Source organism: Lactuca sativa, chromosome 6, assembly GCF_002870075.4.
Source record: "Lactuca sativa cultivar Salinas chromosome 6, Lsat_Salinas_v11, whole genome shotgun sequence".
Taxonomy (NCBI): Eukaryota; Viridiplantae; Streptophyta; class Magnoliopsida; order Asterales; family Asteraceae; genus Lactuca; species Lactuca sativa.
The window spans coordinates 183,363,690-183,386,002 of NC_056628.2; the positions used below are offsets into that span (position 1 = coordinate 183,363,690).

At 36.9% G+C, this 22,313-nt stretch overlaps 1 protein-coding gene across 1 annotated transcript; it reads left to right on the top strand.

Moving 5' to 3' along the window:
* The first annotated feature begins 15,991 nt into the window (after window positions 1-15,991).
* LOC111878284 (7-deoxyloganetin glucosyltransferase) lies at window positions 15,992-21,744 on the top strand. Its single transcript, XM_023874787.3, has 2 exons — window positions 15,992-16,749; window positions 20,524-21,744. Exons 1-2 carry the CDS (start codon window positions 16,245-16,247, stop codon window positions 21,459-21,461), a joined length of 1,443 nt encoding a protein of 480 aa, XP_023730555.1. The 5' UTR covers window positions 15,992-16,244; the 3' UTR covers window positions 21,462-21,744.
* The last annotated feature ends 569 nt before the right edge of the window (window positions 21,745-22,313 follow it).

Sequence of the window (22,313 nt, forward strand, 5' to 3'; positions counted from 1 at the left end):
TGTGCATGCAACCCTAGAAATCGGATCTATGTTTTCACTATTAGATACACAACATTATGAACACATGAAGAACCCTAGCATGCTCCTATGAATTTCGAAAATCATAAGTAGAGATGGTTTACATACATCTTGTTGTTATGTAGTAATAACAACTTAAATCTTGATTCTCCTTATCCTTGAAAGCAAGTACCACAAGTGTAGTACCTCTAATGGCTAACAAACACCAAGAGTAAATGGAGAGGCAAGAGAGGGAAGGAGGATGCTACAAAATTCGGCCTTATGGTTCTTAGAGAAGCAAGTGACCCATTTCTGTAGCCTAGGGGCCTTATTTATACTGTGAGCAGCTAGGGTTTCCTCCAAAACCCTAATGGACAGCTTAGACATTAAGCACCCCATGGAACCTTCTGGAATAAGGCCATGGACGAAAATATGATGGGCTCCCATCATAATTTCGTTCATCTCTTTGTCCCATTGGATTTCCACGCCCAAAATCCAACTATCACACATTTGACAGTTTAAGTCCCTTTATTCAATTAATCTCTTTTAGTCACCAAATTAATTCTTAATTAATTTATGACTAATATTAATTAAATAATATTATTTCTATTTTAATATATTATTCTTATAATATATTAATAAATCATAATAACCTCTTTCTCTATTATTTCTCCAGACAAGTTTCTTTGGTGAAGGCAACCCAAAAAGACCATGCACAACCAGGTCAAGTACTTACCAAATATGGTTACGGGCTTAGACACTAATCCAACAGTTATCTCCTTAAAATCTACTTAGTGAAAGCATTTTCTCGCCATCATTTTCATGAATCGGAGACACTTAGATTTTATGGTGTATGTGTTCCTATCCATGTGAATTTGTCAAACCATAATCAAAAGACAAGATTAGTGACAAATCCAAACTCTTATGGACTAAACATTTTTTAATCTTAATTTCTTGCCACTTGGTAGCACAAGGGCCTACCATTGCTTCCTAGGTTGATATGCAAACAACTGAGAACTCATAGAACTCACATGCATAGTCAAATTAACTAGAATGGGCATAGAAACAAGAATATGTCAACACGATAGGTTACAAACCTAAAGTCGTGTGCTAGTGTTTAACAATAAGTTTACTCTTGATTAGTCCTTGAACCTTTCAAGATCTTTAAGACTCACACTGACCTCTTGACATATAAGATTCACTTTGTCAAGAACCATTCCTTGACAAACAAATATTCAAGAGTTAGTGCGGATTCTTATCAAGAAAGACACTTCACAAAATTGGTCTTAGTTGGTCTTTGTTTTATCCAAAACATCACAACTTACCAATTTCAAATGTACAAGAGCAGAAAACTTTTACTCTACATTTGATAAGTATTTTAAACCTTTCTTAAGATTATGTCACTCATGGTTACAATCTTGGAGTATGACTCTAAGATTTGTTTTGGAACGAAGTATGACTCGTCTTCTTGATTTAACCATTTCAACAATTCATGATTCCTCTTCTTAGCCATAAAAATACACTAAGATATCCTTAGAGGTTCAATTGTGACATGGTTTTCCACAATCATTAAGATGGTCATAAAACACAATACTAAAGTACTCTCCCATCTCTTCATATTGGAGAAGATTTTATCTTCCTGCCTAATTTGATTCTTCTTATCCGTCCTGCCATACATTGAACCTTTTCCAGTGTTTCAGAATTATACTTAAACTTGTAAGCATAACCATGTTTACTACACTTTAGTAAATCATGACGAATAGTCTTATCGATCTTTGTGGTGGATCTTGACCAACACACACCCAGTGTACCTAATCCCCTAGTCCTTCACTTGACTCACATATACATGTGAACAAGGAATTAGTCTTAATTTACCAAAGATGAAAATTCTCATTCATCATACAATAAAACTTGCATGATTCCAAGTTTCTGTCTAATTGAAACTTGGGTGATGAGAATCTTTCCTTATTTGGTAAATTTAGACACTACCACAAATGAAAGAATCAAATCCATATTGCTAACCTAGAAACATACAAACATCAATTTTCACAAAAGCCATTGCAAGGAGATATAAAAATAAAACAAAATTTTATTAATTTATAAAATGCGAAAAAAACTTTTCCTTACAATGCAACTTCAAATGAAAACTATACTATTACATATTTCCTAGAAATCTATCATAACTCCTAAGCAGCAACTCAAAAATCCGATATTCGAACCACGTGATTGAAATCCATCTTCGCGATCAAATTCAACATACTCTTCCTTTAAGCTTCTTTTCCTTTGCATGATCCTAAAAAACATCAAAATGCAACCTTGTCACATCATGTATTCAGAATCAACAATTAGGAACTTAATAGAGTTAGACATTAGACTTACCTGGAGCAGAACCATACAATCTGATTAAACTTCTCAGGTAGTTAGGACAGCTTCTCTTCCAATGTCCCTTTCTTTGACAACAGAAACACACAAGCTCACATGGAACAGTCTCAGAATTGGCCTTTCTCTTATGATCAAAACTTTTAACCATGGCAAATTCCTTTCCTTTAGGAGAAGGAATCTTTTCTGGGATGTCCATGTCATCTTGGGATGTTGATCTTCCAGTTAGATTTGCTTGACCATTGCGCCAAATCATTGTTGATTCAGCAGCAATTAGCAAATAAGTGAGATCAATTAGGGTCATGTCGTGATCTGTCACATATTAGTTTTTAACGAACTCACTATATGACTCAGGAAGTGACCGAAGAACCCAGTAAATAGCCAACTTACTTGGGAAGACGACACCTAACATCCTCAGCCTATCAATATGCAACTACATGTCCAAGACATGAGTACATACATGCCTTCCATATTTGTGTTTACAATTCAATAGGGATTGTGTGATCCTGAAATTTTCAAGTCTTCGAGCTTGTGGGTCAGGGAGAATAATTGGAGGAGGTGGAGGAAGTGAAGTATGATTTTCACTTCCACGATCCAATCGTGGAACATCATCTCGGAATGAAAGCTTGTTGTAGAAGATTTGGGAAGACCATAGTTGTCTGAGGCAGACATCTACAAGGGAGAAATTCAAGTTAGTTGACTTAGTCCTTAATATAACACCCAAATGAAATATTAAGGCTAGGAACCAACACGATATTTTACAATTTGGAAGAGGGATGCCGTAATCCAAACTGCAAAATATTTGAAGGTAGGTAAATGACGATTTACCAATTTCCACCACGAAAAACGAAAAAGAATTTTAGGTTTTAAGTGAATTGAAACTCCTAGATCCTTTGAGATTCATTTATAAATTCAATGGCATGTTTAAATCTCGATTTTTCCCTTCAAGTTTGTGATTGGGATGTCGAGGATCACAAACAAGGTGTGAATAACCATGCAAATTAGCTTGGTACACCCAATGTTACAACCATCTAATCAATGTGTTGGTTAACCACACATGCTCCATTGATCTATGATTAACATTAAGCTACCCTCTGCCACGCACTGTCAGTCCCGATTATTGTGTCGGTTAACCACACACGCTCCACTAACGGCTTAACAAGGTGCAAAGTGCAATTTCATAGGTTATCACCATATTCACATTTTCCTAAGTAACTAAGATTTGGAATTCATAAGTGTTTATTTACTTAGTATTTATCATTATACTTTTAATGAAGGGAGAATTAGAGTCCTATCTTACCCGTTCGGCTAACGACCCTCCACCAATCAAGGAAGCGGTGGGTGAGAGTGGACACCCATTAAACTACCATTTTATAGGCAGTAACCTTATAACACCCTCCCCCCCCCCCTCTTATAGACCGGCTTCGTGAATGAGGCCTACTAACGGTAAGACTGAATTTACTCTTATACATATACATAAATATTAAACCTATAATATTATAATAGTATAAGGATTGAATTTTAAACTTGTAAAATTCTAGGGTTTGGAATTAAAGTATTCTAAAGTGACTTTACAAATTCCAAAACTTGAGGGAAAGTTTTGAACTATTCAAAAACTTTTGGAATCCATAACTTATGAGTTTAATATAGGTTTTAAGAAAAGACTTTTGACATTCCATAACTTGAGGATACGTTATGGAGTTCATAAAACCATTTATTGGAAAAGACTCTTCAAGTTTCTATAACCTATGAGTTTAAAGACTATTTTAAAGAAAAAACTTTTCATTTTCCATAAATTGAGGAAAAGTTATGGAATTCATCAAAATCATTTAGATCAAAAATTCTAACAAGAAAAACAAACAATTTGTTTATGATCTAAATTAAACTTATAAGAACAACACAATTCATATCAAACAAATTTCATGTAATTAAACTAACCATATAAACTATTACAAAACGTGAAACTTTGACAATTATTTTATAAATTGGATAAGCATGATCATTACCACATCAAAAACAAGTTTATAAGTTCAAAAACAGCTTAGGGTAATGATCCTAGTCCAATTCCAGCCAAAAACATCGAAAATCTGCACTCAGGGCTCCAACTCGTCGAGTGCAAGAACAAACTCGGCGAGTTGGATGAGTTTGTGCATGGACTCGGCGAGTCCATCAGTGAACTCGACGAGTCCACAGTCCAGAACAGCAGAAAATCAATTTTTACAGCGTTTCCAAGCAAGTAGCATCAAGTATAATTGAAAGCAACCCTAGGCTCTGATACCACTGTTGGGTTTTGAGCATTCTAACACTCCTATGGTGTACATGCAACCCTATATACCTTGGATCTATGGTTTCTCTATTATACATGCAAATATCAATTTTTCCAAGGTATCATCCTAACTAGCATATTATGGAGTATACACAATATAAAATATAGTTGAATGACATACCTTTTGTTGTAGCTTGATTCCTTGGACTTTAAAGAGCTTAGTGCCCCAAGTTTTGCAGCTCAAATGGTTCACACAACACCACCAACAATTGGAATAACTTGAGAGAAGATTATATTGCTTCACAAATCGACATGCCCTCATGCATATACCTTAAGTGCCCATTTTAGGAACCATAGAGTTTCTTATATAGTGTGGACATTAGGGTTACACCATGTAACTCATGACTTTCCACATTCCTCATGATCCATGGGTTTTATCCTCCATGGAGTATCCATGGGTCACCACATAGGTTTAGCCCAACATGAAGAATTATGGATCATAAGCCTACTATGTAAGAATGAATGATTTACCAAATCAATCCCCATTTATTTAATTAGTCTCTTTTGATCATAAAATTAATTCCAAACTAATTCTTGATCAATACTAATTAAATAATATGATTTCATATTAACATATTAGAACTTATAATATATTAATAAATCATAAATATCCTCTTCTCTCAAAAGTCTATCCAAATTGTTCCAATGCCATGCAACCCAAATGAACCATGCTACTCTCGGGTCAAGTACATACCAATAATAGTTATGGGCTTAGACATCTAATACAACAAGAGAACCCTTAAATAAAAAGGAAAAGGAAGAAAGAGAAGAATAAAAAACAGAACGAAGCGATGTCGTCTCTCCAAAACGACTCTATTATACGTCAGGGACCGTTCCCACCAAACGTGTGCCCAGATCTGAGCTAAAATTACTTAGATACCCTAAGCAAACGTTGATGTCTACTAGCCTAGGGGAATTGTTGACATATCCCCCAATAATACATTTTAATAACGGAATCGTCAGACAATTTGAGCAAAAGCTGAGGCGTGCCTAATGTCGGGCCCCCGCTCTCGCCCTCGTCCTTGAGATCCTAGACTCATTCCTTGGTGCCCAAGCTTCAAAGATAGAGTGGGGAAAAAATAGTATCATATGTCCCCCTGATTGACAGGTGTACCACTTAGAACGTCGATCCTGGAAGTCCTACACCAATAGTAGGTAACTACGCGCGGAACACGATCTACCAATCAGAAGTCGTATGCCCCTGCCATACCTAAAAAAGTAGAAGACATGGTCTGGGTTTTGTCCCCCGCCCCCCGATTCCAAGTATAAAAAGGTCTCTTCTCCTCCAAGATAAGGGACCAACATTCGACTTTAACTCTTGGTCTCATACTTTCACACCCTCTCATCAAAACCTCGAACTGACTTAATCGTCGGAACAGCATTCCGAGACATCCTCCCTAACGATGACTGACAGTCTTGTTTTCTTTGATGTGATTTTCAGGTTCCCTTTTTCCATCCCTCACAGAGCAGGAATCGAGCCGAAGATATATCACAACAATATCCATTTTTGTTAACTCATAAAACTAAGTTCCGATATGAGGGGTGCTTATTTCTTTGACCCAACAAGATGTCTTAATATGATTTTTTATAGGGTTGGGTGTAGTGCTTATGCAAATGGGTCGTGTGATTTCTTAAGATTTAAGGAAATTGAAGCCTCAAGAAGCGAATTATACCACTCATGATCTGGAGTTGGGGGCTGTGGTTTTCGCAATCAAGATTTGGTGGCATTACTTGTATGGGGTCTAGTATACTATCTGCACGGATCACAAGAGTCTGAGGTATTTGATGGATCAGCCGAACCTGAATATGAGACATCACAAATGGTTAGATGTGGTGAAGGATTATGACTGTAAGATTCATTATCATCCTAGGAAGGACAACGTGGTGGTCGATGCCTTAAATCACAAGGCGACCAATACTCCTATCAGAGACATATATTTGAGGATGAATATAACTTCACCATTGTTATATTTGATCAAGAAGGCGCATGTTAAGGGATTAAAGAAGGAGAATTAGAAGCAAGAAAGGATCAGGGGTTTGATCCCTTTATTTTTCAGAGATAGTCGAGGCATGTTGACTCAGTGCGACAGGGTATGGGTTTCTGTTTTTGGTGGGGTTAGGCATGTATTATTGGAGGAAGAACACAAGTCGAAGTTTTCGATCCATCCAGGGGCCACAAATATATATAGAGATCTGATGCTTAGCTATTGGTTCCCTTGTACAAAGAGGGAGATAGCGTGGTACGTGGAGCGGTGTTTGGCTTTGCAGGAAAGTCTATCACACCCCAAAACATGAACGGCGGAAACGTTCGGGGGTGTAGGACGTCATGTTTAGTACCACAAGACATGCATCATAGTAATCAAAGTAATGAACAACCATTTCATTAGAAATAAGGTGTTTACAAAGTATGTGGTTCACATAACATAGACTACAAAGTAAATAACAAAACAATACTTGAAGCTATACTGCTCCATCTTCTGAATCCCAATGCGCATATGTGTCTACTAGTCTCCTGAGAATACAAGTTATTTTGAAAGCGTATTTCAACATTTAAGCTGGTGAGTTTATAAGATTTTAATGATATAATAAGTTGTAAGAAAGTTGTAGTAAGTTGTAAGTTTTGTTTAGAAAAGTTCGTATGTTCCTCCAGAAAATCCTATATTTCCTGCTTTGATGAAAGATAAGTAAAAATAGCTCTACAATCCTTTCTATGAGTGCTAATTGGATACAAGTTATATAAAACCCATAGTAAACAAACAATTAGTTGTGTGTATCTGCTGTAAGCCCACAACCAAACAAGGAATAAGAAATGAGGCGGAAAGCACACATCCCATTGTTTGTTAGATCTTCGTTGTATATAAGCATGGTGTATTCATTTGGTACTCACGGAGTTAACTGTAGTAGTTCCTTTATATTTAATGAAAAGATTCTTTAAGAAAACCCTTATTTCTATTAGTAAAAATGGTAACCACAGTGGTTCCTTCTATAATCACTTAGTTTATATTAGATATATAATCTAATATCGAATAGATAGTTAATTGTGTGAATCTGCCCTAAGCCCACAACCAAACAAGGAATAGGAAATGAGGCAGAAAGCACACATCCAACTACCTATCGGGTATTAATTATATATAACCCTGATGTATAAACTAAGGTATTATAGATTTAACCACCTAAGGTCCTTTAAGTTTATACTGGTTTAATAAAATGGATTAAACCTTTTACTGGTAAGTTTCTAGTTTTGTCTACCAAATGTTCTATTTGAAGAGTATGTTTTGTACTAGAAAACGGTGTATTGAATTTGTATACTATGACCTGGCCCATACGTGGTACCCCTTATGATTACTTGGTGTATACGGAACATATATGTAGCTAAGATCAGATAGATAGTAGGTTGGGTGAATCTTCTCTAAGCCCACAACCAAACAAGGAACAGGAAATGAAGCGGAAAGCACACACCCTACTACTTGTCGAATCCAATTAATATATATCCCTGATGTATACACTAAGGAATCATAAAGTTAGCATTATAGGCCCCCTTTCTACTGAATGTACTAGACTCGACTGTTCTGTTTGTCATTTGTAAAATGTAAGTTTTCCCTAGTTTATAACTATCTTAACTCGAAAATAGTTTGCATTAACTTTCAAGTGGAACTATCACAATATGAAAGAAATGGGAAAATGTAAGTACACAGTTGTCTTTTAAATTGATATCCTTACGTACTGATTACCTTAAAACATGTTTGTTTTATTAAGGTCATAATGTGATGGATAATACCCATACTATATGCTCTCCCTACAAGAGATTATGGGGACCAAACACGACTTCCTCAAACAAATTGCTAGGCCGTGTAAATTCACATTAAAGTTATATGATCATGTATACCCAATTTACTATCACATTTTGTTTAGAACAATGAGTTAGTGATTACTAGTATAGTTAGATCCTGTATTGTTCTCCTGCTATAGCATTTAGTATGTTATTTTTGTTATACTCTCTTAGTATGTTCTTTCTGTTATCGCGTATTGTATCTTCCTACCTGTTTCTCTTAATAGTATGATCCTTTTGTTATCGTGCATTGTATCTACCTCCCTGATTCTCTTTATAGTATGTTCTAGCATCTAGTATGAGTTGAACCCCTAAACTATACCCATTATAGTTTACTAGTATGTTTACTTGAACTGTTATTGAAAAGACTCATTTATTTACTAAATTATGATTGTACTTTAAAAACGGAGTTTTATAAACTATAAAGTAACATAACTTAAAAAGAGTTTTTAAAATGTTTTGATCACTTATAAAAGACATAAGTAATCTTTTGAAAGATGTTTATAACAAACATTTACACAATTATCATTGTGTTCAAATTGTATTTCCCCCCCCCCCTAAAAGCATTTAAAATAGTTTAAAAGATTGATTATAGGGGTATGAACTCGGCTTATGTGGGCAAGTCAAACGAATTTGCGCGTAAGGATGAGAAGTTCCACGAATGAAGTCTCGAGACACAAACGAGTCCTAAATGACATATAATGGCATATATTGGCATGAATATAGTGTTTAAAAGCAATCATATGCAAGGAAACACCTTTAGGGACTAGGAAACACTTGGACCAAGTGCTAGAATCACATGTGATTCATCTAAGGGGAGTATACAGCCACTATAGGGAGTGTGCGGCCATAGGTGTACAGCCATGGAGTGTACGGTCGTACACTCATTGTAACAAGTGCACAAAATGGTCTTCTAATGATAGGGAAGCTTGTGGGACAATTGCTCATCAAGTGTTGAAGCTAGGATTGCACTTTGGAGGCCATTTAGGGGTGTTTTGAGGGGTGTACGGCCACACATGGGTGTACGGCCGTACACTCCTTTGGATCTTGAGTTTTGGTCGTTTTTAAGGTGTTAATCAAGTGTTCCTAACATGTACTAAGCATAGGGAAAGAGTACTTACGATTTAGAGGCTCAAGAGGGTTCACAATCACCAAGAACAAGTGTGTGTTCTTGGTGAAATGGATGAAGATTTGAAGATCTACCCAAAAGATGATTTGAAATGGATGAAATAAAAGGGTGTTACTAGGCTAAGAAGATTAACAACTAATTAATACGGAAGAAAGGCATACATTCTTGAAGATCGGGGTGAAAGCTTGATGATAGTTGAGAGAAAACTCGAGTTCTTGACTTGGAAACTAAAGAAATGGCTTAGAAATGAAGGGATAACACTCTTATGGAGGGAATGTATGGCCAACATGGGTGTATGGCCGTACACTCATGTGTACGACCGTACACTCCCTCTAATGGAGTGTTCGGCTCAATTTCGACTCGAAGAACTTACGCAACTCAATCCTATACCCAATGCTTGAATGTACTGAGCTTTGAACCCTTAAACAGACTCTAAACAAGGCTACAAGATAGCAAAAACAAGTCTGACACACTGTTGGATTGAATGGCTGAACTTACTGGGCAAAAAATTTCGGGTTGTAACAAAGTCAAGGCTAAACATCAGAGTCCCCACGACAAGATGCAACCATTACCCATTCCCATGTGGAAATGGGAGGAGATCACTGTGGATTTCATCACGAAATTGCAAAGGAAGACATGTTGGGTTGATTCTATAAGGGTTATTGTTGACCGATTCACCAAGAGTCCCCACTTCATCTTAATTCAAGAGAGTTCTTCAGCTGAGAAGCTAGTCGAGATTTACATAAAGGAAGTGTTTACACATAATGGGGTTCCAGTTTTAGATCGTGATGTTTGTTTCACTTCCCGGTTCTGGAGGAAGTTCCATGAAGAGTTGGGTACCCGATTGCTTTTCAATACCGCTTACCACCCGCAGACTGATGGTCAGAGTAAGCAGGCCATATAAACACTTAAGGATATGTTGCATGCCTGTATGTTAGATTTCGGTCAGAGTTGGTATACTTATCTTCTTCTAGCGGGGTTCTCCTACAATAACAGTTACCACACCAGCATTAGTATGCCTCCCTTTAAGCTTCTTTACGGGAGGACATGTTGAACTCCATTTTGGTGGGGTTAGTTCGGTCAGCGGGTGATTGGGAGCACCAAAGTGGTGCTTAAGAGCACTGGGTTGATTCAGCAAATGTGGGATAGGTTGCAAACAATATAGAGTAGGTAGAAAAGTTATGTTGAACGACTGTAACATCCGAGTCACCAGCTATTTCCCTTGATTTATTTAAGTGTTTAAATATGAAACTTTGTGAAAGGTGGTACAATGGGCGTACATAGCGTACGCGCGACGTACATGATGGAGGCGTGAAGCTGGGGGGAACCTCGCGTACGTTGGGCGTAACCTGTCTAGTTGCAAACCGTAAATTTTAGGGTTTGCACCATATATATATATATATATATATATATATATATATATATATATATATATATATATATATATATATATATAAAGACATTAACTCCGTCCCAAACCTCATTCCCTCAGCCTTCACTGTCCCTAAAGAGTAGAAATCGAACCCTAAACGTCTTGCATGCTTTGTGAGCTAATTTGGTGCACTTTTGGGTGATTTTTGGTGGTTTTGAAGAAGAAGAAGAAGTTAGAAGAAGGAGCAAGAACATGGGAGGAGCTTGTAGATCCAGGAGTTTAGTATCTTTTCTGAATCATTTGAGGTATCAAGCTTCAAACTTGACCATTGCATGCTTAGTTGTAGTTTTGGAGTGTTTTATGTGACATTTTGACTCCATAGTTTAGATTTCTTGTGTTCTGGTAGTTCCATCCCATAAGAGTTTTCCTTTTGAACTCTTAGAAGCATTTAGAGTCATAAAAATCGGGCCTTGATGGTTAATCCACAACCATGCAAGTGTTAGATGGTCACAAAGTGTGTTTAAGGACTTAAATCATGTCTTAACCCCCATCCATGAATGCAAAGTCATAAAGTTTGTAGCTTTACGGTTTAGGACATCGTAAAGGACCTGGATCTATGTTTTGGACGTTAGGACTTAATGGATTAAGTCACAAAAGGAGTTCTAAGGAAACTGGCCAATACGTTAGGCGTACCCCTGGTACGCTGTGCATACTGGGTCAATCTCCCCGAAGTGGTCAAGACCAGCATACGTGTCAGGTACACCGTGCGTACGCATGCAGAATGCATAAATGGGTATTTGGGCCTGAAATTAGTTGGGCCTCATGGCCCACTGTGGAGTAAGGCTTTTGGGCCTTGACCTAGGATATATGGTATTGGGCCTTAATGGGCCTTGAAACTTAAATGAATGGGCTTGGGCCTTAATTTAATAAGAGTTGGGCCTTGAGAGAAAGAGGCCCAATAGGCCAAGGATTAGGAAACCTTGCCTTGGGACATGAATTAGAAGTTGGGCCATAATGGAGTTCTTTTTGGACCCAGTGATTGACTAGGGAATTTATTATGCTTTAGGGAGAGCAGTTACGAGCCAGTCGAGGAGTACAATTTCGGCATACGTAGTGAGGTGAGTCTCCTTTCGTAGAATCCATGGTCCAAAGGCACCAATTTCGGCCCACTAGTATTGATATGACTTAGTAATTGTCTTTGTGATAATTATTAAGGTGGTATGTATTGTTTGATGCTTATGTGTGATATACATGATTTACGTGGTAGCGGTTGGGGTGAAATAGACCCCATAATCGATTGGAATAAAATCGATGGGTAGGTTGGACACCCAGGTATGCCTGACAGGGGTAGGTCAGACACCCTAGTATGTCTGACATGGGTAGGTTGAGCACCTAGGTATGCTCAGCAGGGTAGGTCGGGCACCCAGATATACCTGACAGTATGTGTACGATTCATATGTGGTATGGTGGGGGAAACTCACTAAGCTTCGTGCTTACGGTTTTCAGTTTTGGTTTTAGGTACTTCCGGCTCAAAGGGGAAAGGGTCAGCTTGATCGCATCGCATCACACCATGACTTTCCGCATTAGTGATTTTGGGATTATGACTCTGATGATGACTTTATATATATCGTTGGATTGCACAACTAAACTATTTTATGTTTACACGGTTTTGGGAAAATGACATGGTTTATTTTAGGGGTGTTACACCGACGTTGTTTCGACCTTGAGTTTCAAGTGGGAGATCTTGTGCTTTTGAAGTTGTCACCTTGGAAAAGTTTCATCCGATTTTGTAAGCAGGTCAAGTTGGGTCCCAGATTCATTGAACCTTTCAGGATTGTCTCCCAGGTGGGCATGGTTGCGTATCGTTTGAATCTACCCACCGAGCTTAGTCAGATTCATGACACATTTCATGTCTCCCAGTTGAGGAAGTGTTTGGCTGATTATTCCATAGTAGTTTCCTTGGACGACATTCAGGTTAATGAGCGTCTGAACAATGTTGAAAGACCAGTTACAGTTTTAGATAGAAAGACGAAGACCTTGCGCAACAAGGTAGTAGGTTTGATGAATATGCAATGGAAGCACCATAAGGGTTCTGAGTGGACTTGGGAACCTAAGGAGGATATGAGGGAGCATTATCTTAAGTTATTTGTAGCAACGAACTTCGAGGACAAAGTCCAATTCGAGTGAGGGAGAGTTGTAACATCCGGTTCTAGGTATGTATTTCAATTTTTATTTATTAAGGATTTTTTATTGTCCATGACATATTGAAAGGATCACCAAGGCGTGGCATTCTGTAGGGAACACATATTTTCATTAAAGGCACCACGACATGCTAGCATGTTTTCCATGGCGTGGTGATGGCTGACTTGCAATCCCTAACATTCGAGTTTAATGCCCTATTTAAAGGAAGTGATGGCTAGGGTTTCCCTCACCCTCAACCTCCATCACCTCCTAAAGTGTTCTTGAGAAAACCTTAGCCCCTTGCAAACTTGAAACTCATTTTGGTGTCTTTGGTGCATTTTGAAGGAAAAATAAGAAAGTGTTGGTGCAAAGATTTAGTAAGCCACTCCTTGTCATCCTTGGGATTACTCTGTGGACCATTTGTAAGTCCTCAAGTTTCCAACTTGATGATTCATTTCTTGTAGATCTAGTCTTACTAGAAAGTTTTGGCCCATAAATGAAGTTTGAATGATGGGATGAGATAAAGTTTGCAACTTTATGAATCATCTTGGTCCCTTGAGCTTAATACATTCTGGATCTAGAAGTTGGTTGAGATTTTAGAGTCATGCATGAAGTTTTGGGTTATTTTCTCATATTTGACCTAGTTGGGTGAAGGGCATGCATGTCCATAAAGTTTGTATTTTTCTGTACCCTTAAGGTCCCAAGAAGCATTCTGGAAAGTTAGAGTTGCGGGCTTAGCGGATTAAGAGTTGAATGCATTAAGTTGTCTTTATACATTTTCCATGGTGTGGCGATTTGCTTGCCATCTCGTGGAGGTTGGTCTGGTCGCGACTGTTTTGTTTGGACTGTGTCACGGCGTGGTGGCATGCCTACCACAATGTGGTAGTGGATCTTTGATCGGGATCAATTTAGATAGCCACGACATGGCTATTGGTTGGCCACGATGTGGAGGGCAGTTAGAGTTGACTTTGACCATTGACCTTGACCGTTGATTATTGACCTGGTTTGACTTTTAGTCAAATTGCTAGTTTTAGAAGGTAGACTAAGAGTTTATCTTGTATAATTAGTTAGGATGTGTGTAGAACCTATTTCTTGATTGTGTGAGCTGATCAGTTGTCGACTACATTACGAAGTGAGTCTTCTCACTCTACTATGTAGGTTGCTAGACTGTCTTTGTGACTTTAGCATGAAATACCATGGGAGGACCATGGTAGCCGTATGGAAGACTATGGGAGGACCGTAACAATGAAGACTGTAGGAGGACTATAGTAGTGAGTGATTGTAAGACTGTGGGAGGACCACACCATTCACACGTTATGTATGATATATGGTATTTTGGAGACCTCACTAAGCTTTGTGCTTACGATTTTATGTTTAAATGTTTCATGTCCTGGTTCCAAGGGAAAAGGGCTTTGCAAGATTGCATCGTATCCACTGGAGATTCCGCACTTATGATTTTATTGTCACTTCGGTGTTGTTTTAAAATACATTTTGATACTCGGATGATCTTTGGAAGTAATGAATGAATGTTTTGATTGATTAAAAAATGAAAATTTTACCTTGTATTTCGGGACGTTACAATACTCTGGATTTTATATTCCTTTATGTTTCTCAATGTGATAGCACGCACACTGTGTTTCGTGTTCTTCTCAATTTGTACGGATAACTTATGTTGAGCTTCCATTTTGCTCATGGAACGGACAAGTTGAGCAATTTGTTGCTCTGATGCTAGCTTTGTCTATTGTTAGAAAAATTGAGTGCTACTGGATAGGTTTTTAACAATACGTACTCGAGCTACCAGATTGTTGTTTTGAATGTTGTTGTTAAGGTTGATGTTGTTGGTTTTGATGCATCATTTTATATCGGGTATTGGTTTGTATGCTTGAGGAGACCCTTCTTGTTAGTTGATATTGGGATGTTGTCCCCAATTTGTTTTGTTTCGTAGGGGATGAAAATTCATTTAGTATTGCCTCAAGTATCCTCCTACACTTTGTACATTTTGTGTATCTTCTTGCAACATGGGACTAATGTATGTGTGATGTACGAAATGCAAACATACCCCACATACTCAGGCTGGGATGCTTAATAGTCTTATCTTTTGTAAGTTTCATAACCGTTGTTGTTAACTTAGAAAGTTGATTTTCGATATGAGGAGTGCTCACTTCTTTAACCCTATGGACTGTGTCTTAATATGATTTTTGTCCGTCAAAAAAAAAATCGGGACAACCAACTTAAACCTGGAAACCCAAAAATAATGCAATTCGATTTATGAATAATCTGACTGACCAATAGAAAACAAAATAAACCAAACCGATTAAACCCAAAATCCAAAATAGTGCACCATGCTCAAGTCTAACCAAAACTGTAATTTAGTATAAATTTTGATATACTTACATAATCAGACATCTGTGATCTGTACAAGACTACAAAGTCACTCAAAACTTTCAAATTAACGGACTTTGTCAAAAAGAAATCAGAAAAGGCGGCCACCATATCTTGTGGATATATAATATTATAATTACTATATACAAACTTTAGTAGAAAACATGTATATAATTAATTATTTAATTAAATAACATAAGAAATTCAATTAAAACTTATTAAATATCCAATCAAAATCAATATCAAACCCTATTTCCTTTTTTTCTCACCCTTACATAATAATTAATAACAACCCACGACTACAACAACGATGTCCACTATTGGTTTCTTGTTTGAATCTGAAATATTAAACAAACCAAAAACAGTTTAACTAATGCAAAACTTATTATAAGAAATCATACGTTTTTACCTTTTTCATATACATCCATGTCGATAAATTTACAAAATATATATATACATATAACGTCAGGAATTAAAAGACTTTCGTGCTTCAACTTCTACAATATGTACACATGTCTTCAAACATCGTTTACATGTCCAAAATGACAAATATATATGTCTTCACTTTATTGCCGATAAATAGTCATAACCTTAAGTTATAACATTGTGAGTTTGTTGTTTCGATTGTGTGTGTGTGTGTGTGTTTTCAATGGATTCTCACCATGAAAAGAAGCCACATGCGATATGCATACCAGTCCCTGCACAAGGACACATAAATCCGATGCTAAAACTTGCAAAAATCCTTCATTCGAAAGGTTTCTTAATCACCTTTGTCAACACAGAATTCAACCACCAACGCCTCCTAAGGTCTCGAGGCTCTGACGCCCTCGACGGCATACCTTCCTTCCGTTTTGAGTCCATTCCCGACGGCCTTCCACCGCCGGAAAACCTTGACGCCACCCAAAATGTCTACGATATATGCAGGTCCATCCAAGAAAACTGTTTAGGTCCATTCAAAACCCTCATCGCCAAATTGAGTGAGTCGTTTTCACCGGTGACGTGCATAGTCTCCGACCTACTTATGGGCTTCACCATCGACGCCGGAAAAGAACTTGGTATCCCGGCGTTTCTGTTATATACCGGTGGAGCTGGTGCACTTATTTGTTACGATCAGTATCCTAATCTTGTGGACAACGGTTTGATGCCGCTTAAAGGTAATCTTAACTTGGATACATCATCAATCATCGGCTAAAAAAAAAAAAAAAAAAATTTTCTAAATTATTATTTTATTGTTGAGATTGAAAAGTCTTTCATCTATTCGGGATATTCGGTCCAAATACATAATCCATATGATATTAAAATCGGTCAGGATATATAAAACAAATAATATTTTGCATAATACCATGATACTTCATTTAATTTCCTAACATTGGTTAATTACTTGTAACATAGTTTAAGTTTTATTTATTTTAGCTTGTTAAGTTTATTTATATATTATCATCAGAATTTTTTTAAAAATTTTCATATTACATCCGTATGATGATAACATAGTTTATATTTTGTTTATACTTAGTCTATTACTTTTTTGTCAACATATTACTATTGAACCATTTGATGAAGATAACATATTTTAGATTTTGTTTATATTTAGTCTCTTATGTTTTTTGTCAAACATATTATCAATGAATCGGTTAAAAGTGCATCAATCATTTATATCCAAACAAGTTCAATGGTAATGCTTGTACTAAAAAACTTATGGGAATTAAATATGACAAGCCATAAACTATATATGGTATTTTTATATTTAGTCTCTTGTGCTTTTTGTCAAACATATTATCAATGAAGTTAAAACTGCATCAACCATTTATATCCAAACAAGTTCAATGTTAATGCTTGTACTAAAAAACTTATGGGAATTAAATATGACAAGCCATAAACTATATATGGTATTTTTATAAGTGAGTGACACTCCTAAAATCTGAAATATATGTTATTTTAAAAAGAAAAACACTCATTTATGATATTAATATCGGTCAAAGATTTTAAAAATGATACTTTTTAGAAAACCTTCACAAATTACGTTGCAACGCAACAAAGAAACAAGATTTTTCGGACTATCATAGATCGATAATACTTTAATTAATTTCCTAACATCGGTTACTGCGTACCCAATAATAATACACTAAATTTATGAAATTTAGTTTGCACATATTTCCATCGAGCAGTCATAGCTTAGTAATGTTTTTAAGGCTGGTTATCGGATATATATAATAAACATACTGAAAATTCGTAGTTTCGCTTTTTTTTTTTTTTGAAACGGCGAATAATATTAATAAAAACGAACCACTACTAGCAAGTAACTAGCAGGGGAACGGAAGTACAAGGTCGAAGCAGAAACATACATGGAATAATATACATTATTGTAAACTTAAAGTGTAAATGGAGACGCGGTCCAATTATCCCAATCACCTATTCCTTCATTGCCCCTGTACTTTGTCCAGAAGTACACCATCGACTTAATTGCCCCTGCACCATAAATGGGAGTATGAAATACTCCATTGAACACCCGCTCATTCCTAAGTTTCCACAGGTTCCGGATTAGGCCATGACATATGTTGAGGAATCTTATCGCCTTCCTTGGGTTGCTTCCCCAATTTTCTGCAAAAATGATTAATTCTCCAACTGATGAGAACTCAACCTGTTGTAAACCACACCAATTGAAAATAATCTTCCTGACTTCACATGCGAATGGACATTGTACCAGGATATGATCAGAGCATTCCAATCTGTTAACACAAGCGCCACAGTTATCATTTTCTATATCAACCCCTTTGCATTTCAATGCCACTGCGGATGGAATCTTCCTTTGCATTGCTCTCCATATAAAACAGTTGACTTTGATCGGAGTTACCTTACTCCATTTAAAAGTTGGTAAACACACGATTAGGGTATTGTAAATGTTCCAATTTTTTCCTTAGCAAGCTAACAGTGAACTGACTGCCATTATCTAGTGCACAAGCCCATTGATCTTCTCCTGGTTCTAAATGTACCCTTGATAAGTCGTTTTTGATATTATTGATGCACCTAATTTCGGTGTTATCAATCACGTTGGATTTCCAATGAGCTTCAAATTGATTGTCTATAAATCTGTCAGACACCAAACATTTCTTCCTAGATTCCAACTCAAACAGAGATGGGTATTTTTCTTCAAGTGTAACCGGGCCTAACCATTTGTCATACCAAAAAAGTGAATTATCACCGGATTTGATGTTTAATTGAAAAACATCCATAGTGTCCAACCCAACTTTTTTGAGATCATTCTTGCATGCTGCAATGTTGTTCCATACGCCACTTATTTTCGGATTTGAAAGATAATCATGAGGTTTGTTATGAAGATTGTGAATACCTTTTACAACTTTAACCCAAAGAGAGTTTTTCTCAGTTTTAAATCGCCACCACCATTTTACTAGCAAGCTAGTATTCAAGGTACGGATAGTTCCCACTCCTAGTCCGCCTTCAGATTTGGGAGCAACAACTTTGTCCCAAGACACCCAATGGATTTTCCTTTTGCTGTCATCTCCACCCCATAAGAATCTCCGTCTAATTTGATCAAGTTTATCCGTGACAGCCTTCGGTGCTTTGAACATAGAGAAGAAGTAAGTGGGAAGATTCCCCAGGACCGAGGTGATTAGTGTCAATCTACCCCCGAATGAGAGTGTCTTTGATTTCCATGTAGATAGCTTGGCTTGGAGTTTATCGATGATAGGTTTCCAGTTTTTGCACAAATTCATATTTGCTCCAATCGGAATTCCGAGATAGTTAAAGGGGAATGAACCCGCTTCACACCCAAGAATGCTAGCCTAGTTCTCAGTTTCTCTAATTGAGGTTCCAATTCCAAAAACCTTTGATTTATGGAAATTGACTTTGAGGCCCGAGGATGCGTTAAAACATTTTAGAATGCTGGCTAAGTTTTTTAGGTTGGATCTGGACCACTCGCCCACGAATAAGGCATCATCCGCGTAAAACAGGTGTGATAGGGTGGGGCCGTGATTTGGGATTTGGATGCCTTTGAAGATACCGTTTACCTTTGCAGCTTCGAGCACTACATTGAGGCCTTCCATGGCAATGATGAAGAGGAAAGGGGATAAAGGGTCTCCTTGTCGAACTCCTTTAGATATTCCAAACTCACAAGTTGGTGAACCGTTGATTAACACTGAGGCCCGGGATGAGTGGAGGCAGCCATGGACCCATTGTCTCCATTTACTACCAAAACCCATTTGTGAGAGTACCGAATCAAGATATTCTCAGTTGATGGAATCGAAGGCTTTGTCGAAATCAACTTTGAACATTAAAATCTTCCTTTTAGCCACTTTTGACCAAGAAATTAGTTCATTTATCATTAGTGGGCCGTCTAGGATACTCCTGCCTTCTACATACGCTGACTGTACATCTCCAATAAGATCCCCGATAACAGATTTAATTCGGGTGGCAAGGATTTTCGAAATGATTTTAGACATACATCCCATAAAGCTGATGGGCCGGTAATCTGTGAGAGAGATGGGATCTTTGACCTTAGGAACCAGTGATATGAAAGTCGAATTGAAACCTCTAGCAAAAGTCCCAAATTTGTCAAAGTGAAAAACGAATTTCATTACATCATCTTTAATAATCTCCCAGTAGGTCTTTATAAATTTGAAAGTTAAACCATCAGGACCTGGCGCCTTTTCACTTCCGCAGGCCCAAACTGCATCTTTTACTTCTTTATGGCTGAACGGAGCTTCTAGTTTAATAGCCTGCATCATTGTGATGGATTTGAAATGTGGGTTAATGAGCTTGGGTCTCGAATCGTATGAATTAATAATAAATTTATTAATTATGACGCATAACCAAATGTCACATTGTTAACTATAATAATACTATGCAATGTTCGATATAAAATTAAAGTTTAGGTACTAATTGGTGCTCTTTTTCATATGCTTTATTTTCAGATTCAAGTTACGTGGTAAATGGGTATTTGGATAAAGTTGTAGATTGTATACCAAACATGCATGGTATACCTCTAAAAAATATTCCACCTTTCATGAGAATTGTCAACCCTGGCGATGAATTCATGGTAGAATTTACAAACACACAAATTCACAAGGCCAAAAAAGCCTCTGGCATTATTTTCAACACTTTCGATGATCTTGAACACGACATCTTAGCTACACTTGCTTCAGTATTTCCTCCATGTTATGCCATCGGTCCTTTGCATTTACTCGAAAAGCAACTCGTTGATGAATCCCTAGCATCTATCGAATCAAATCTATGGAAAGAAGAACCCGAATGTTTGAAATGGCTAGACTCAAAAGCATCATCATCAGTTGTTTATGTGAACTTCGGTAGTATCACTGTCATGTCACATCAACAACTAGTCGAGTTTTGTTGGGGGCTTGCTAATAGTAATCAGTCGTTCTTGTGGATATTACGACCAGGGATAGTGAGTGGCGAATCAGAAGCACTTCCATTGGAGTTCTTGAGAGAGACAAGTAGTAGAGGGATGATGGCTGGGTGGTGCCCTCAAGAACAAGTTCTAAATCATCCATCGATAGGAGGGTTTTTGACACATAATGGATGGAATTCAACTGTTGAAAGTTTAACAAACGGTGTGCCAATGCTTTCTTGGCCATTTTTTGCAGATCAACTAACGAATTGTTGGTTGAGTTGCAACCAATGGGGGGTTGCCATGGAGATTGACAATGATGTAAAAAGAGATGAAGTTGAAAGGCTAGTGATTGAGTTGGTGACAAAAGAAAAAGGAAATGAGATGAGGAAGAACGCCATTAACTGGAAAGATAAGGCATTTGAGGCATGCGCTTATCCTTCTGGTTCTTCCATGATTAGTTTGGAGAAAGTAATCCATAAACTGCAGACGTTTACAAAATGATTTATGATATGTTTGTTCTAGAAAGAGTTCTAATTTGAGGGGGCTTACGAGAATGTCACAAGTTGTAAGCGTTTTATATGAGTGTACTTGTATTTTAACATCTTATAAACAATCAATTTCCATAGTCAATTGTCTCCACCATCAACCTTTTGTTGTATATCAGTAAATTCCAACAATATGTAATTTATAGAGTTTGTTATTGTATTTGATCATGTTTTTACACGACCAATGTTTTGTGTTTGCAACCATGGAATGAATTGTTATTTGATGCGTACATTTTTAATCATTGTATTTTATGAGTTTCTTTTTGTTTTTGAAAAGGTAACAAAGCGTTTTGGCTTATTAAACTAATTAATCCAGTGCTTTCTTGACTGCCAATTCGAGTTGCATACCTACTACTACATGTTTCATGGTAGGATAATCACCCATGTTATTAAAATATATTTTGGGTTTCATTTTGGAAAAAATAAATGAGAAATTATTCGTCAAAATATGGTGTTTGAATGGTTGAATGCTTAAACAATTAAATTAAGCAAAATTCTTATTTTTGTTCATCTTTCTTTAAAATTGAATTAAAGTGAGTAATTAAACACAATTTCAGTTACATTTTTGTGTTTAATATTTATTTAATTATGTAACTAAATTGTTGGTTTTATAATCACCGTGATAATTACAAGTTTGCACTATAAATCAAATATTCTTGTAAATGGTAAAATAGACCCAAAAACTTTCCACTCTTCTCATTTCTAAAATTGTGTTTTCTAGCATGTATCAAGGTAATATCCGGATCTTGTTAAGTTTGGCTTTCTTGAAGAACCGTTTTTTTTTTGTTGTTGTATCATGGGAAACAAA

What these genes read in the sequence shown, in the direction of transcription:
- LOC111878284 (XM_023874787.3), top strand. Translation starts at nt 16,245, where the DNA reads ATGGATTCTCACCATGAAAAGAAGCCACATGCGATATGCATACCAGTC. An exon ending in CGGTTTGATGCCGCTTAAAG is followed by an intron (nt 16,750 to 20,523) that starts GTAATCTTAACT and finishes CTTTATTTTCAG; the next exon opens with ATTCAAGTTACGTGGTAAAT.